Source organism: Perca flavescens, chromosome 23 (genome assembly GCF_004354835.1).
Source record: "Perca flavescens isolate YP-PL-M2 chromosome 23, PFLA_1.0, whole genome shotgun sequence".
NCBI classification, from domain to species: domain Eukaryota; kingdom Metazoa; phylum Chordata; class Actinopteri; order Perciformes; family Percidae; genus Perca; species Perca flavescens.
The window spans coordinates 15,082,086-15,099,476 of record NC_041353.1 but is presented as its reverse complement, the minus strand read 5'-3'; the positions used below and the strand labels follow the sequence as shown (position 1 = coordinate 15,099,476).

At 39.1% G+C, this 17,391-nt stretch overlaps 1 protein-coding gene and 1 long non-coding RNA gene across 3 annotated transcripts in view; one reads left to right on the top strand and one right to left on the bottom strand.

The window, feature by feature from the left end:
- The window catches only part of LOC114549910 (uncharacterized), a 190,935-nt gene extending 184,647 nt beyond the window's left edge, over nucleotides 1–6,288 (top strand). Inside the window, exon 5 of the long non-coding RNA XR_003691616.1 lies at nucleotides 6,166–6,288. This is a non-coding gene — a long non-coding RNA (uncharacterized LOC114549910). The remainder of the gene's footprint in view (nucleotides 1–6,165) is intronic.
- The window catches only part of tfec (transcription factor EC), a 51,294-nt gene extending 38,322 nt beyond the window's left edge, over nucleotides 1–12,972 (bottom strand). For both annotated transcript variants that reach the window (XM_028570232.1, XM_028570233.1), the window contains exons 1-2: nucleotides 12,800–12,972; nucleotides 4,188–4,431 (exon numbers count right to left, since the gene is read on the bottom strand). In XM_028570232.1, coding sequence (XP_028426033.1) covers nucleotides 4,188–4,409 — 222 coding nt within the window. In that variant the 5' untranslated portion in view covers nucleotides 4,410–4,431; nucleotides 12,800–12,972. The remainder of the gene's footprint in view (nucleotides 1–4,187; nucleotides 4,432–12,799) is intronic.
- Nucleotides 12,973–17,391: the final 4,419 nt, after the last annotated feature.

The window sequence follows — 17,391 nt, the reverse complement described above, 5'->3', positions numbered from 1 at the left end:
TTTTCAAAAGCATTAGCCAATGCCATGAGTATGTTTCCACCAATGCCCAAGAGTGTAGTCAGTCTTCTTCGTTACTAATCACCATTCTTCCCAAGGGTGTCATACCAAGTCTCATACCAACGCCTCACAATGTCTTTCCCGGAGGTCCCTCCATGTCTCTGGATGCTGTGAATAGCTATCTTGGTGGCCTTGAAACCCCCACCTCCCCCACCTTGAGGGATTATGATATGTTTTATGTTTTACAATGCACAAGTCGACCCACAGGAGAAAAAAAGTGACAAAGCAGCGTTCCAAGTATCCAAACAATGCGTTCCACTCGCTCTCTCCCTCTCTCAAACACATACACACGCAGGCGCTGCGGCCATCTCTGACCTTCTCTCTACTGAAAACTGTGCTACTATAATGTAAAAGAAATGTGGTTTGTGGGTCGGGTTGGGTTTGCGTGGTCGATTAACAGTTTGGATCGGCTCGCACACACTAGACGAGTAGACGCAGACGCTGTTGTGTTACACGTCGAGTCTCTTTTGCTCCCAGAATGCCAGCAATCCTTTGAAATCACACACTGAGGTGACATGTGCTTGGTTCTGTGATATTAAACAAAGCTGTCAAAATGGCAGACCTTGCCCAATTTCTGTGTGAAAGGGACCACTGTTTCCTTTATGCATGTTAATGACAGTTCCGTGCGAAACAACTTTAAAAAAAGCCTCCTTAATGAGCTTTTTAACTACAGTACATTACATTTGAGCTTTTATAGGGGTGAACTAAAAAATCAAGTGACTGTTGTCCTTTTAGGGATAACTTTTTCAGGTCAAATAGAAAACACAATTTAAGTCTGAGGCTTCATTTGATTAGCTAATTTCATTTAAAGTAGGCCTCTGCTGTGTAAATCAGACTGCTAGTTGAGCATGCAGAAAGGATCAAAAACAGGTTTAGTGCAGTCAACCTGTAATAATAAAAAAAAGTCCTAAACTACTGGCTACTAGTTAACAATTAGCTTCTTTTTTTAAGACTGATCTAATTAGCCAATATACATCAATCCAACTACTCACTCTTTGCCAACTGTGTGATCTCACGATAGCTACTGTGCTGGAAATGATTGTAAGTGGATCCAGGCGACACAGTATATCTAAAAAGTAAAATTGCATTATTAAATTTTTGTAATGTATTATACAATATAATTTACAAGTTATGTAGTTATGGTTAACATGCCTACATTTTTTTTAGAGTTGTTTTAGAGTTTTATGTTGGGAGACGTGAACAACACATGACGATGAACTGATACACCGTATATGGAGTGACCTGTAATTGTGTGCGCTTGCTGGTGATAGCATGTGTGTTTTCCATTGACTTATTCAATGTTTCCAGCACATTGTTCCATCAATCTGAATCATTACACGGGACTTCTGTCTGTCTCTATCCCTCCATTCATTCATCCGTGCAGTCTATCGGGCAAACAGCAGTCCAACCAGCCCAGGCGCTCAGCCAGTCCAGATGGGTGGTCCAAACCAATCACTGCTGCTCTCCCAGGCTTTGGCCTGCTAGTGTCCCTGCTGCCATGACACCCTCCTCTTTTTCTGTGCTCTCTCCGTGTCTCACGCATTCCGCTCGTGTCATGTCTTGGTGTTCTGTTGTGAGATTGAACTGAGTGTTAGCACAGACAAAATGACAGTGGTAAACAAACCACTGCATTTGTCTTTGATTGCCATAGTGTGTACAAGCAGAGCAGGCTGAATTTGTGGACATTTTCGCATGGCCTCATTCACCACCCAACAACCCACTATGAGACAAACATGTTATGTTTGTCTCTCTCCACTGTGACTCACAGGCTCTGCCATGGATATTAGACAAACAAACCTTGAGTTGTAGTATTGCTCGCAATGCTGTATATGATAACAGTTTAAGAACACACCAGATTTGAAAGGTACTGCTGGCCTAACACCACACTGTTTGTGCGATTTCATATAGTAGACTCAGAATAGTGTACAACAAGCAATTTTTATCATACAGAACCCACAAAATGTAGAACTGCAATTTTGCTGTGAATCGCCTCAAAAGCCAACTTCCATATATTGAAACACTTCCACACTTCTGTGGAAAATGCATCATGTTATTATGCCCATAGTGTTTCAGGAAATAAATCATTTCATGAAATAAATAAATCTTGTTTCAGGGTCCTGTGTGGCTGATTAATGATACTTATTAAATCCTGTATAAATTCAGGATTGTAATCTTGTTTGGAACACAATTGGAACACATCTGTCATATATTAAGAATCTGGTAAACTGTATTTTGAGCAGGATTTACATGACTGCTGACATTATTAATATATAATCCAGAATAAGGGGGCTTCCGTGGTTCAAATCTTGGATGCTGATTGATGTTTTGGGACACTAGCAGTTAATTTCTCATTATGTATGATCAGTTTTGAAAATGCAAATGTTGCATACAAATGTATACTGTATTGCATTGTTGCAACATGTTTTATTCCCCTCTGCTGTGCGCAACAGAACTGTTGCCTGGGAAATACCTTGTATTGCTATTTCCAAATGTGAAAACCAGCAACGTCTTTTTAAATGACATCATGGAGGCAATTATGTTGAGGTAACCTCTCTTCCTCAGGTATTGAAGAAGGCAGCCTGTACCTTGAGGCCAGTATCGACTCACATGTATCCACACATGCATTTGCTAATTTTTTAGAGTCCCAGATGAGGTCTGCAATCTTCGTGCAATCAAAAAAGAAATGCACATATATGCAAGAGCACATAGATACACATGCATTGAATGGCATACAGTAATTGCAGTGGCCAGTTATGGCTCAGTTATCTGTCAGCACATTGTGTGGGGTTTTCAGTTGTCTGGACAATGGTGCTACAATCCCCAGAGACTGAATTCCAAAGAAATACCCGCTAAAACACAGAGTTCATTCAAATGGTTCCCGTTGTGTGTGAACAAGAGCAATATACTGTAGTTACAATCAGGCTGGTATGTATCAGACTATCAGCGGCAGATAGTTACATACATGATGTAAACACACAAAAGCAGCATTTGAGCAGACTAATATAAAAATAAATAGCAAGCCTTACAGTGATCATCACTGTAACAGCACTTTTTCATTAACCTTTTTATTCAAAGGCCTCTAAACGACAGTGATGAGTAACAATGTGTCATTGATGTTCTTCGTAGGCAGGAGGCCCGCTGTGTTTACGACCTGGTTGGGTTTCATATATATAAGAGCTGCTGCATTTGATTAACTTATTTTTTTACCTGACAGTTTAGTGATTATATATACCTGTGGTGAAAAGTGGGCCGTTAGGAGAAGTGCGTGGATAGAAAAAACTCACATTGATGGTGGATCTATTTTAAACAGTTTACAGTTGTTTACATTGTGATCCCAGTTCTTTGTCTGGGCACCATATACATGCAATGTAATGTAAAGAGATTGGGAGAACAAAGGAAGAGCAATACACAAAAAAACAAAGCCACAGTGGATAAATAGCAGCTATTTGGAGACCAGTTGATGAATAGAGAAGATAAGGGTACATGCTGATCATAATATCATTATAACAGTGGAAGTGGATCATTATACAGTCCTTTTTTGATCATTGGGTTTTAACACATTAATATGAATACAAAAGATGTGACTTAAACACAAATGCAAATGTGTCTTATATACGTTATATAAGTGTCTGACGTGTCTTTCAATTTATCCAATGTTCCATGCTAGCCACATGGACAATGCTTTGGTCAAGAGTGACATATATCAACAACTCTTGACTCCCTCAAGATAAACAGTTTTTCTTAACTTTTCATCTTGTGCTATCAACACGTCCAAATTAAAAAAATTGTGTCAACTTTGGTTTAGTTGGTTCATGACCAAATACCTGCAAATGACATTATCATCAGTAAAACCTCAGCTGTACTTTCTGTTTAGTGCTAATTAGCAAATGATAGCATGCTAACACGCTTAACTAAAGATGTTCACCACGGTAAATATTACATGTTAACATTGTCATTCTGCACCTGTTAGTGTGCTGACATTAGCATTTAGCTCAAATAACTTCTGTACATAAGTACAACCTCACCAAGCTGCTAGCATGGCTATAGACTTATTGATACATAATGGAGTCACAAATACTTTGATTCTCATTCATACAGTGTTACCATAATATTCTGTGGTGGCTACCTACCTTCCATGTGTTTTGGGATTGGCACCAAACAGGGATTTGTGCTCTGGTGTAGGCTCCATCATGAGGATGCTGAGAGAGGGAATGATGAACAGTACGGCTGGGCCGAGGGGGGCAGAACTGAGGCCAGCTGTATGGATGTTGTCCAGACTCATAAAAACCTTGTCCGTGATCTCTCTGACTAATCTCCCACTGGTTGTCTGGGCCGGAGCACGACTGGAACATTTCTAACAACCCGGAAGTGGATCTAAGCAACAAAAAACAAAGGAAATTAACAATTAGTCAGTATATTAACAAATTATGTAATGGAATTATTATATTATCCTTATTAACTTTAAAATGTATAAATATAATTCAAATTTGTTCTTGAATTTCTCAGTGAATATGTTGAGGAAAGGGTAGAAGGGAGATAGACTGGTCGATGTGGTTGCATGCGTGCATTTGCGTGTGTTTATCATCATTAGTAAAAAGAAATTGTGTTCCACCAGTTACTTTAGATTAGTCTGTTGCCAGACCTTCCTCCACAGCACAACAAAGGAGGGTCTGGCGAGTCCACACAGCATTCCGAGATGGGAGAAAAACGTGCTCTGGTTTATTGCCATTTCTTTGAACCAATCACAATCGTCTTGGGCGGCGCTAAGCAACGGTGCCTCTGCAAAATAGCCTCGGGAAGGAACTTGTTTTGGTGGAACATGTATGTTCAAAGGTTGTTTTAGTCGTGCAACAGAAAACTCGGATTGGACAGATAGTCTAACGAGCTGTCTCAATTTACCTTTGCTGCATGTCTTTCCCCTTCTCTCTCCTTTCATGTCTTCATCTGTCCTGTGGAATTAAAGGCCTAAAATGGCCAAAAAAAATAATCTTAAAAGATATCGGATATCCGGCCTAAAATGAGTGAAATCCGGCGGAATTTTTTTATCGGCAACGGAGCAATCCCGGAAGTGGAACGTCGTGGATATAGACTACTTTAGACAGCTGTACATTAGAGCTGATTACAATGGTTACCAAAGAGGTACTCGTTGCTAATCTTGAAAGCTGGACAGTGTCTTCTAAAAATATTAAAGGAACATTTCCAGCTACGTTAGCACATATTAGTTACAGGGTTGGATGTCTGTCATGTATGTTATCTATCTGTAGCCTTATATAGCAGAATCCTTTACTTGCCTTCAACTGATGTATTTAACATAAGTGGATTCCCAAAAAAGTACAGTAACTATGTTTTTTTTACTTCCTGGGAGCCTTAATGTCTATCAGATCTGAGATCTTCATTTCTAATAGAAGAATTTTCCTTCCAGCTATTTCAGTGTTCTGGAAATTATCCACTTTCCTTTATCTCAAATCTATTCAGTCCAGTGACAATAGTATCTTGCTGGAGTTTATTTGTGAAATGAATAAATGACCCCTCATTGGATTTAATTATAAACAATTTTAATATTTCCATCATGAAGTGAATGGATGGCCAAAGTTGATTGTTGTGTGGCTGAAGTAACAACAGGCAGCATGCCCCAGATCAAAGCATCTTGGAGGCTGTGACTTAACCGGAATCAGTTGATATATACTTAAAAGCCCGTTTGATTGGAAAAACATTGCTGCCAACCATCCTTTTATAAGAATTGTTAATAATATCACCCATTCAGCTAAAAAGGTCTTTTCTTGGAATACATTCATAAATGTATTACAGTGGTAGTGCCAGTTTTGTTGTGACATGACTACCATGTCACTAAATACAATCATGGGCAAAATAGGCTCAAGTCTGAGATAAGGAGAAATAATAATGAAAAATAGGTAGTACAGATATAACCTTTATATTGCATGCATCACATGCATTGCATTGCTTGGTGCTTTTAATTAACTCAGTACATTCAGACCTTCTTTCAGTTCTTGTTCAAGCCTATGAAAGATGCATGAAAAGTTCTAGCATTGAGCATCACTGGTGCCATAATACAAATTAAAAACATTCCTCTTAATTTCTTTGTTGAAGGCTAAAATGAAGGTGACGAGCCACAGCTGGAACGCACTGGAAAAACGTACCCAGAATTGGTTACGATGGGAGAGAAATCCTCAATAGCCGATGGCCCCAGAGGGAGCCAAGGGCGCAAGTATGAAGTAAGTAAGTACTTTATATCTAAATTACAATGTTTGAGTGCAAATTAGCTGTCACTGCCACAGGAATACATGTAAAATAGGAGATTCATACATTTGCTACAATGCAGAACTGATTGAACACAAAGAGAATGTGTGTGATTATAATCTCAGAGTCTAGATTGTCTTCTTTCTCCTTCTCTATCCTTATGTGGGAGGTTAATTGGCAAGGCATATGGCTGCCGGGCTGTCCAAGCATGGTGCAAACAGTGCTTAATTGCCTTTTATTCTGTCGCCAACATTGCAGAATACCTTTGCTGCAGAATTCGGCAGGCAGTTCGAGGCACTGTGTAAAAATGCGTAGGTGACGTGGGCATGAGAAAACAGGTTTTTGTAAATGTAGAGATAGGGTTTTGTAGCTGCATTCCTCCAAGAATACTCATTTGGAACAAGTGGTTTGTCTGTGTGGGACTAGCCCAAGTCTTTGTCTGTGGTTTGTGAGCTTCTCTGTTAGCCCATGAGCAAGGCATCTTTCTCAAATAACAATGAACTGGCCTAACACACGAAGAGTGTTTTATAGGTAATGCCCGTCAACTAGGCTTTTGTCACCCAGCTACTCCTGCTCTAATGCTAACCCATAAAGTGTGTATTTAGCGCAAATGGCTCGGGGTCAGCAATGTAATATATACCTGCAGAAGACCACTTCATAGACGTATGGGTTATTGCTTGAATAATACCCTGTAAAAACATTTCCCAACCTGGGTTTAAGGTCTGTGTGAGCTTTGGTATGAACGGTGAACAAATGTTTTGTTTTTTTTTGCAGTTTCCCTTGAGTTGACAGGGACAGCCACACACGTACAGTATATACCCATAACCACCTGTTAAATGCAGATCTCACGTTGCACCTGTGTTCATTGTTTCACATCATACACCCAGATAGTGTTATAAGAGAGGGATAATATAATGCACTGTTGGTAGCATTGGAAGAGGCAGCTGCTTTCCAAATTCCATTCAGTGAATATCCTTTGTGACTCAATGTGTAAAAAAAAAACTCAAGCAAAACAATGTTCTATATATATATATATATATATATATATATATATATTTAACATAATATAATGTCTTGGTGGCATTTGAAATTGTGCCTCGTAGATAATCTCATTACTTTAGAAAGAGACATTTTAGGACATAACTAATGATTCCAGATCAAGGCCTACACCTTGTTTAGTGTACATCCCAACCAGGAAGCTCTCCTCCACCTTAATTAGCTCATCTCAGCTAACGTGGCTCACTGTTGATTTGAATGGCCATGTAACGCTACAAACAGTGTGACCGTGATGTGCTGAATTCATGATACCACCACCTTATTATTCCCTGGTTGTTCAACAAGCGGTACTCCTATTTGAGCCTGTTTGACTAAGAACTGAGATCTGACAGTAGACCTAAAGGCCTCCTGCTGCTCTAAAGATAGAGAAGATATACAAAGCCTTGGAGCCGCTGCGCTGCTCACACTTCTTTACATCTAGCTGCAGGCCCGCTTTACAGTCTCTGTGCTCAGATTTGTTCATGTGTCATCAGTCTAGATTGGTGACATATTATAGTAAAAAAACATCTATCTATTGGGTACAGTGTGGGACCTAGCTTGCAGCTGCCCAATACACTGCAAGCCGGAGAGCTGCCAAGACTGGGGACAAGCAGTACTTTCCAACAACATTAAAACAATAGTCATGGTTTTTTCGAAGCCACGTCCTTTGAGTGTTAATCAGGAAGTGAAATGTAGAAAGAGTCCCTGGGCTGGTAACGTTTTTTCAGTATTTGGGCATCCCTGGGACATCTGTCCCTCCTCAGCAGGTGTTTTTAGCAGCTGGACTAGCTACAGTCAACAAAAATGCTGTGGCTGTCCAACATTCAGTCTGATCTCATACACGTCCTCTAATGTTGTCTAGCATTATTTGCTTTAATAAATCTTTTGAACTTGTCTGGCTATTCATTGATAATTCATAGCGACGACGGTTTATTTAATGTATTGCTCAAATACCTAATTTTGTCGGATTTTTGCAGCAATTATTGTCCATGCCATTAGTTTAATGTTATCATGGAAACATTTCCACTTTGTGTTTAATTAACCGGATTAACCGACTTTTTAATGCTTTTTATCACATCCAATAATATTTAAAGGAAACTCCTTTAAATTTGCATCTCTATTACTATATATATATATATATATATATATATATATATATATATATATATCTGTCTGTCTATCTATCTATCTATCTATCTATCTATCTATCTATCTATCTCTCTCTCTCTCTCTCTCTCTCTCTCTCTCTCTCTCTCTCTGTCTGCACACTTACTCAAATCCTAAACCACCCACATGGAGACAGGAAGTGTGGAGTATCATTGCTGAGGATTTTATGAGTGTCTGTGTCACAGATGACTAAATACACACACACACACACACACACACACACACACACACACACACACCACCGTCTGCCTCATTAAAACCTTTCCCATAGATGTACTACTTTGTACAGCTCTCCACTCATCATCACCTCCAATCCGCTCAACCCTTGCCTCCCTTTGAGCTCCACTATTTATTTTCATCAAGGCCTCTCTCCCTCTCTCTCTCTACCTCTCATCCACAGTGGGCTTTGTTGCTGGGCTGTCATGTATTGAAGCACCTATTTATTTGCTTTTTTCAGCGCTAATTCTCTCTTATTGTACCTCCCGGCGTCCCATTGCGTCGGGAACAAGGCCGCCGCAAGAGTTTTGTTCCCTGTGCTCAAGACATGAGTCAGCGAGCCACGATAATGATGAAGAGCTCAGACACACAGGAGATCCAGCCTCTATCACTGATCACACCGGCAAAGTCTTCTTACCATACACCCCTCACACAAGGTCATTATTACAGAGTGTATTCAGTTTGTGTAAAGAGCTTAGGGTCACCATTAAGGGTTGATTTAAACCTGTGTGGTTTAGCTGTCTCTCGACTGTTCTTATTACAATCACTTAAATATGGTTTTGATATGAACTAACTTGTTGGAGAAGCCATGCAAAATGTGTATGTACAATTTTTTTTTTTCATATTTTAATATATCACTTTAGTTTAACTTGTTATTTTAGTTTGATTACAGTATTATAAGCTGAATTGAAGAGGTCCAGGGATATTGATAGGATACCCATAATACAATAACAACATTGCATATTCAGTCACTTCACACTCAAGCTTACCTCTCAACTGTTGCCTCTGCACAACTGTAACCGCATTAGACTAAGAGAATTAGAATTAGAGAATTAACCGAATTAAAACTCATAACTTACATTAGCCCTATTTCCATCTGAGTGTGCCTCTCTGGTATATCATATTACAGCAGGTAATCTCGTATATTAGATGATCTTTGAGGCCGAAACTGAATTTTGAATGGGACTGCTTGTGAGTTGCTGGGGATAAGACAGACAGGTATGTCTGGGAAAAAGCCACACAGTTTACAAGCCCTACAAACTAGAGGAGAGTTAAAACAAATGTTAAGACCTACATGTGGCTATAGTCTAAGTATGCCTATAAAACAGACTGGTTTATGATAATGTGTATGATCAACTTTTATTTCCTTAATAAATATGACATTTAACATAAACAAATAAGATAAATACATGTTTTTGACATTTTTAGATCCCTTGAACTTCGTTATTAACATCTATCGCAGATGCTCACAAGATAAACTTCCATGTTAATTCTTAACATTTTATAGTCTACTAAATCTCCATGAAGTCTACTGGTACAAGCAAGTATGACATTTACAATATTTTATAACAGATATTATCTGTACTAACAATACAAATATTATGCTGAAGCATCCTGAACTGTAAGATACAGGTCTACCTGACGATACATATACTGTACCTCTCACCTGTCACATAAATCTGTTGACTGCCAAAATTGCAAGCATGACCAAAGCCGATGTATCGTAGTCTTTAAGTCCTATTGCATTGTGGGTACCCAGTCTGTACAAACGTAGCAAGGCCAGAGGAGAGGGGAGCTTTAATATGCTTATATACAATGTAATTAGTCCTAAACTGTGGAAGAAACACATGCAGCATGCATGTGCATTGTCAGACACAATTCTATTCTATCCTATATATGTGTCTTCACTTCACAAGTCAATCAGATCCATTTTGTGACTTCAAAGAGTGGTTCCAGGAAGAGGCTGTAGACCGTGGATGAACATTCACTTTTGCTTTTCATCGGTCAAGGGTGTGCGCCACCGCTGAGAGGAGGTTACCACAGTCTCACTTTGAAGTCAGCCCTCAGAGCAGACTGTGTTGACGTTCTTCCAGCACATTACTCCCTCCAGCCCACCTCTTCTTCCACACATCTCTCCATCACACCGTTTAATACTAACTAAACCTTACCTTAATATAGTGATACGACTAATAATAGTTAACATGGTTGACATTATTATTACTATTAATTTAATCAAAAGCGCAGTTAATTAAGCCTGAACAATAATGGACAGGGCATTATTAAGGAAATGCACTTCTGTGGAAATGTAAATGAAATCCAAGTTGTCATTTCCAGATTGACCACAAGATGGTGTTGTATGCATCCATTCAACATCTCAAAAAAAAAGACATTGCTCGTACTTGCATTTCCCTCTTGAAACTTCAACTTACGCCCCTGCAAACTGAAATTTAAAGTCCTCCAACATTTCAGATGGCGCGTGTGTCATAAACTCTGTTTCTATATGACATTGCGGACAAGTCATGACTCAGAAAAAGTACCCTGTGCCTACATTGAAATGTCATAGCAACACTGCACACTTCCATTCTGCTACACACTACTCCAAGTTTGCACCCCATCCTCTAAACATACTCCAGCTATGTGGCACTGCACACATCCATCTCTGCTATTGCACACTACACAGCTACACACCACTGACACAACTTCTTTCACCTGGGCTCATCTTTGATAAAAAAAAAAATAGAGACTTACAAAGCACTGAAATCTGTGTTTGAAGTTGTAATAACCCTTTAAAGTCCTTTATCCCCAAATTAATCAGATGGAATAATTGATCTAATACTGGGTTATGTGTAACAGACATTTTTTTCAACATTCTTTTAGAAAAACTACTACTTGGTCATCTTGGTTGTGACTCATCGTCCCACGAGGCCTTTACACACGTCCACCCTCTTTGCCATATAGCTCAATCCGCCCACAAATTGTTTTTCCCCTCCCCAGCCCCGAACTGGCACACGCACAGGTCTGAAAACAACATTCCCGTGATGCAAGATTAGAGAAGTTCATATATTGTAAATAATATCAGGTGACAAAAAAAAGGAAGTACCCCATGCGGAACTTTAAAGATTTTCCCGCTGTGTCATTCTGATCTTTCAAAGCTGCACTCGGACAATCATTCAACATGCCCGCACTAGGACAACAACAACATGTCAAAGTGATGCCAGGAATCTAAGGATGCAATGGGACTTTTACAAAGGCAATTTCATGAAATAATTGAGAGGGGTAAATGTTGAATATTGAATGTTTGTTTGTTTTACAGTGAAGGAAAGTAACTAAATACATTTACTCTGCAACTGTACTTAAGTAGGCCTACAATGTTTAGTTACTTTAACTTCACTTGAGTATTTTCCATTTTCTGCTACTTTTTCTTCCACTCCACCGCATCTCAGAGGGAAATATTGTACTTTTTACATGTATTTGATACCTTTAGTGACTTTGCAAATTCAGATTACAATCAACAAATAAATGATGTTGTACTATTATGGATAAAGATTAGATGATCAATTAGATTATTGTATTTTTATTATTATTATTATTATTATTATACAATCAGATTATTGATCCCAAGGGAAAATTCACAAGCTGCCCAACAGCATATACATTATATATTATTTATATTTTTGATGCTAATACTTTTGTACCTTTACTTCAGTAAAATTTTTAATGCAAGACTTTTACTATTGCAACTTCTACTTAAGTAAAGGATCTGAGTACAGAAAAAGTGTAATTACATGGCATTGATTTGTCAGTTGTCAGTGTCAGAAAATAATACAATTTACAACAATTAAAAATATTGACTTCAGATGTCTGGTAACGATAGTAAACATTCACTGCAATCTCCAAAAAACAAACAAATCTAATCCAAACCTAGTATGGGTTTACATAGAACTTTATTTGGCAAAGCTTTGTAGGTGAGCATGCAATTTCTCTGCAATTCTCTGCAATTAATAATTTGCTAGTCCTTATCTACACAATACATATCTATGAATAGGAAATATACTGTATGTATTTAAGAGCCAAAAATGTGTTCCTCATATCCAATAACATTCCAACTTGCCACTAAAGAACTTCCTGTTAAACATGATGTTGCTTGTGGAGAAGTGAAGGTTTCTATCTCCATCACTATAAATAATTATCAGCAAAGGCAGCTTTTGAAAAGCACATCTCACACTTTAAATTGCAGGACAGTATTATTTGCATTCGGAAAAGAATGGAATCTCAAATGAATTACCTTTTTAATTTGAAGTTATGGAAGACCGGTCCCCTCGGTATACTGTATGTCTGCTTATCTACTATCTGCTTATCTTATCTAAGTCCACCTTCAGCTTATCCAAATTAACTTGCTTGTTGGTCTACCTCCTATTGATGTTTGGACATTCCTGGAAGCATGGACTAGTGAAAGGGCCCCAGATTTAAACCAAATTGTATTTCCTCTTTTCTAAAACCCAGGAGCGGAGTGCAAAGGGAAGCTTTTACGTCAAACTGCCCCATTTCGGAGACAGAAATAATCACAGATTCAGGCAAGTCATCGTGTTACATAATCACAGTCGCTCATAAATGAATCAAATAACATAAAAAATCTAAAAAATAATAAGTTACACACAAAAAAAAAACTTTAGTCTTACAATGTTGTCTGATATACATTTTTCTGAGATTGTTCTGGAAATTCTCAACCAAATCATGGTACTAAATTACAGCAGATACTTCAGCTGATAATGCAGCATGCGCACTCTGCTATTGTTTTCAAGGTCGATACTAAAAATAAAGGCTTGACTTTCAAGTGTTGAAAATGCTGTTCATCTCATATTCTTGAGACAGTTTGTCCATAACTGATTAGCGCCGCTCGACTTTTACAACAAAACACACAAGTGTTTTTTTGGTCAGCTTTATGGAACGGTGACATTTCAATCCAGAGGAAAAGGGCTCCGATATTGCATTCACGGTCACACTGTAATCTGCATAATGACAATGATGAACAACCCATCAGGGACGATTTGAGAGAAAAAGCCTCCATATTCCCCTTCAGATATAGTGTTGATTGTGTTTATTCATGGCAGTTAGGTTGATGAGGGAGCAATATGGAGGAGGTTGGATGGACACTTGTTACGCGTTACCGTTAAAATAGCAGACATCTCTTGACGAAGAACAAACAGCAAAGGCAGACTGAAATCAAGGCGTCTGTGAAAGCTCTCAGGAATGCAAATTCAAAAGCACTTCATTACTTGCTTTTTCCCTGCAATCTTGTGTCTGAGAGACTGAACTAAGTGGTTAATCAAGCCAAAAACCCAAACCGTGTCTGAGGGGCCAGAGAGGAGACACCTCTGCTCACAGACAAGGCCATGGCTGTGCGTTCACCATGTATGGAAGTGCATGTGAAAATACACAATAGAGTGCGTGGTTTGGATCCTACGGTGGCCGACGGGGGGAAAAACGCCCTGCAACTTAGTAAAACACATGCAAATAGACAAAACACAAGCAAATTAAGGAAACGTCTTCATTAATTTGACAACACATGCGTAGCATTTAGCATACATGCTGCAAATACACACAACACAACCAAATACATAAACGCGCTGCAAATACAGAAACGATGCACAATGAAAAGCACACAAACCTATTTTGCAGAGGCTCTGTGCGGAGCTTAGCGCCACCCATGACGATTCTGATTGGTTTAAAGAAATGCCATTAAACCAGAGCACGTTTTCCTCCCATACCCGAATGCTGTGTGGAGTAGCCAGACCCTCCTTCAGCACACTTTGGAGGAAGGTCTTGGCAAAGCGAGACTATAGCTATGTAAACCTGTTGCTCTTTTATGACACTGTAAAAGACGAGGGCCAAACGTGAAAATGAATATGCACGTTTTTCAAAACAAACCTCTCATCTGCTTTCTCTCTCTCTCTCTCTCTCTCTCTCTCTTTTTTGTATTGAATGTCGCCACAGACACCCAGTTTGTAAAACTGAAAATGCAAGGGCTTTCATCAGTGGGCCATCGGCTCAATCACTATTGTTTTACCTCATTCGGCGATTGATAGTGAATTAACAGACATTTTCTCAAAATAAAAATCTTTTACAGAGTAATGAAAAAAATATTTTCAAATGAATTAATCAAATGGCATTTTTAGCTTTTTTTCTACCTACCTTTCATCTTTGTGTCTCACAGACTTACCAGAGTTACCTTCATTTTACTTCTCTTGAAGTTTAGAAAAGCCGTTATGAGAGTTGATATATCGTAACGTTCCCAATGTTGTGTTCACACCAGCTGCGCAAATTCTCATTACATAGTATTACTCGCGCAATTTCCTGGCACGAATGTTCAACATCTTAGTTTAGCATGCTAACATTTGCTAATTAATATTAAACACAAAGTACAGCTGAGGCTTCCAACAGTCTGGACCAAAGTAGTTGACCAGCCAGCCGCCACTAGCATGGCTAAAAATGTACCACGACTTTACATAATAGTAGAGACATCTGCCAGAAGTTGAGTTGTACCCCTTACTGCGTTTTAGCAACAGTCTCAAAACTTTATACATTTTCTCCAAACATGTACAAGGTCAGTAGAGATAATTGACCTTACATTTCTAAATGATTTCTATTCCCTATCCGTGAGCATTAAGGAGCACTGCGACAGCTGGAAAAGACAGAAGATATACTGTATGTGTTTTCTGCTTTAATAATTTCCACATCATCAGAATAAGAAATGTATCTTAAGTTCTCTGTTATGTGAGGACACTCATTCTGTCTGTCACATGCCGTTCGAGACAACAGACAAACCAAAACCAGATACTTTTGCCAGCTACGAGAAGAATATAAGGCTTGATTCTATGCAGCTGTCCTCTTCCTTGCAAGGAGTAGCTTGAAATTGTTCCGCGACATCTAGTGCAAATAGAACTGGGAAAAAAAGCAAATACTGTACTGATCCAAAGTGTTAAACGCGTTAAGGGAATCCAAGAAATTAGCAAAAACTCCAAACATGCTAAAGGGTTAAGTTGGTATAGAGGCTCTTTCACACATACATTCCGTAACATTAACTAAATAAATTGGCTGCACTATTCTGGTAGAGGCAGCAGCTTTGCTTGTTTACATAATCAAGGCTTTAACACGATTTTAGTGCTATGTGACCGTTCACATACCAACACCAATGCATTTTACGTCATGATTGTAGTGGTGATGCTCTTCCTCACAAAATATGCCAGTACAAAACATTAGCAGTAATGATACACTACCTAAATTGCCTTAACGGATTTCCACACATAGCCCTATGCAGGAAAATGCCCTTAAATTGACAGTATGAGCCAAATCTGTTAAAGTCTTTGTCGTGAATTGTTTCCTGACATTGTCACTGCAATTTTCAGAATCAGTTAAGGGCTGCAACTAACCATCATTTTAATTCTTGAATAATCAATTATTTTTTCGGTCCAAAAAAATTTCAACATAGTGGAAAATGTACAGCACATCTCCAACCAAACAATAGACCAAAAATCCCCACATATTTGTCATATTTGCTAAAAAATGATATAAGTTATTGATCGATTATCAAAGTTGTTGTCGATAAATCTTCTCCCGATCGAATTAACTGACTAATTGTTTCATCTTTATATCAATCTAGACGGTCTACCTAATCCAGATATGAGTGGGATTATTGAACATTTTAAAGAACTATTTTCCATGATGTCTGCAGGACTAAAATCAGCCTCAGTAATCTCCAGCGTATCCGAGAACAAGTAATGCATTTGACAAATGGCTATGATTTACTTATGACGTAGGGATTTCTCTCCCTCATCTTGTTATTGTTCGATAGACAGAATGTGCGGAATGCGAGTGTGTGAGTGAACTCAGCGGGAGCTGACGCTCAACATTAGATTTATGGGTGGAGATTATGACCCAGGGCACTCTGGCAGAAACAGAGAAAAAAACAGCAAAGCCAAGGCCAATGGGAGAGACAAGAGGTGGAGAGAATGGAGCAAAGGCCATGATATGAAATGAGGTGTTTGATCTCCCAAGGACAGGTTAGGTCTTACTGGTGGAGTGTCTGATCTGATGCAGAGCCTAGGAAAGAATGGACACCACCAGCTGCACTGAGCATTCATTATGGCCGCACATAATGGAAAGGGAGACAGTTGCTCATTGTGATCTATATGTTTACTTGTCACACCACCATTACGGTATCAGTATTTCCCCCTTTTTTCTTCAAATTCTTTGAGCAACGCACTCTAAAATCTCACCTACATCTATACTCTTTGTCCAGAAGTTTCCTTGAGAGGAACTCGGTTTTACTTTAGGCCTCTGTTGTATCTTCAAATGCCTGGCCGTTTCCCTTTTCCTTTATTTCAATCAATGCACTCGGTACAGTGAAAAGGTATCCGCCTGCAGACGCACAATAAGGGCCCCCCTTTTTAGATGGCAATAGTATGTGGCTGTGTCTTCGTCTGGTTTACCTGTGGTTCTTTGATCATGACAGCATGCAACGGTGTTTGATTCCTGGGGTACTTTGACAGTTTGCATGCTGGCAAAAGGCCCTCCAGTGTCTGAAGTTAGATCAGAGGAGACAGGGCCTGAAAAGCAGGCGTCCAGCTGGGAGAAGATCAGAAAAGACACAAACTTTTAGCGAGAGCCATTGTGAGGTACACAGCGGCTTCTGGCTCCCATAACTTTTCCCTTTGTATGTTTTTTATATCGCTCTCTTCTCCCTCTCTTATCTTCTGCTCAGAGTGTTGAATGGCTCAGTAAAAGGTCTGTGAGGTTTTATCTGATTCTGACCAAAACGAAAGACACCTTGTGTTTGTTCCCTTGTTCAGCTGTCTCTTAGGGTAGGGTGTGTGCGTG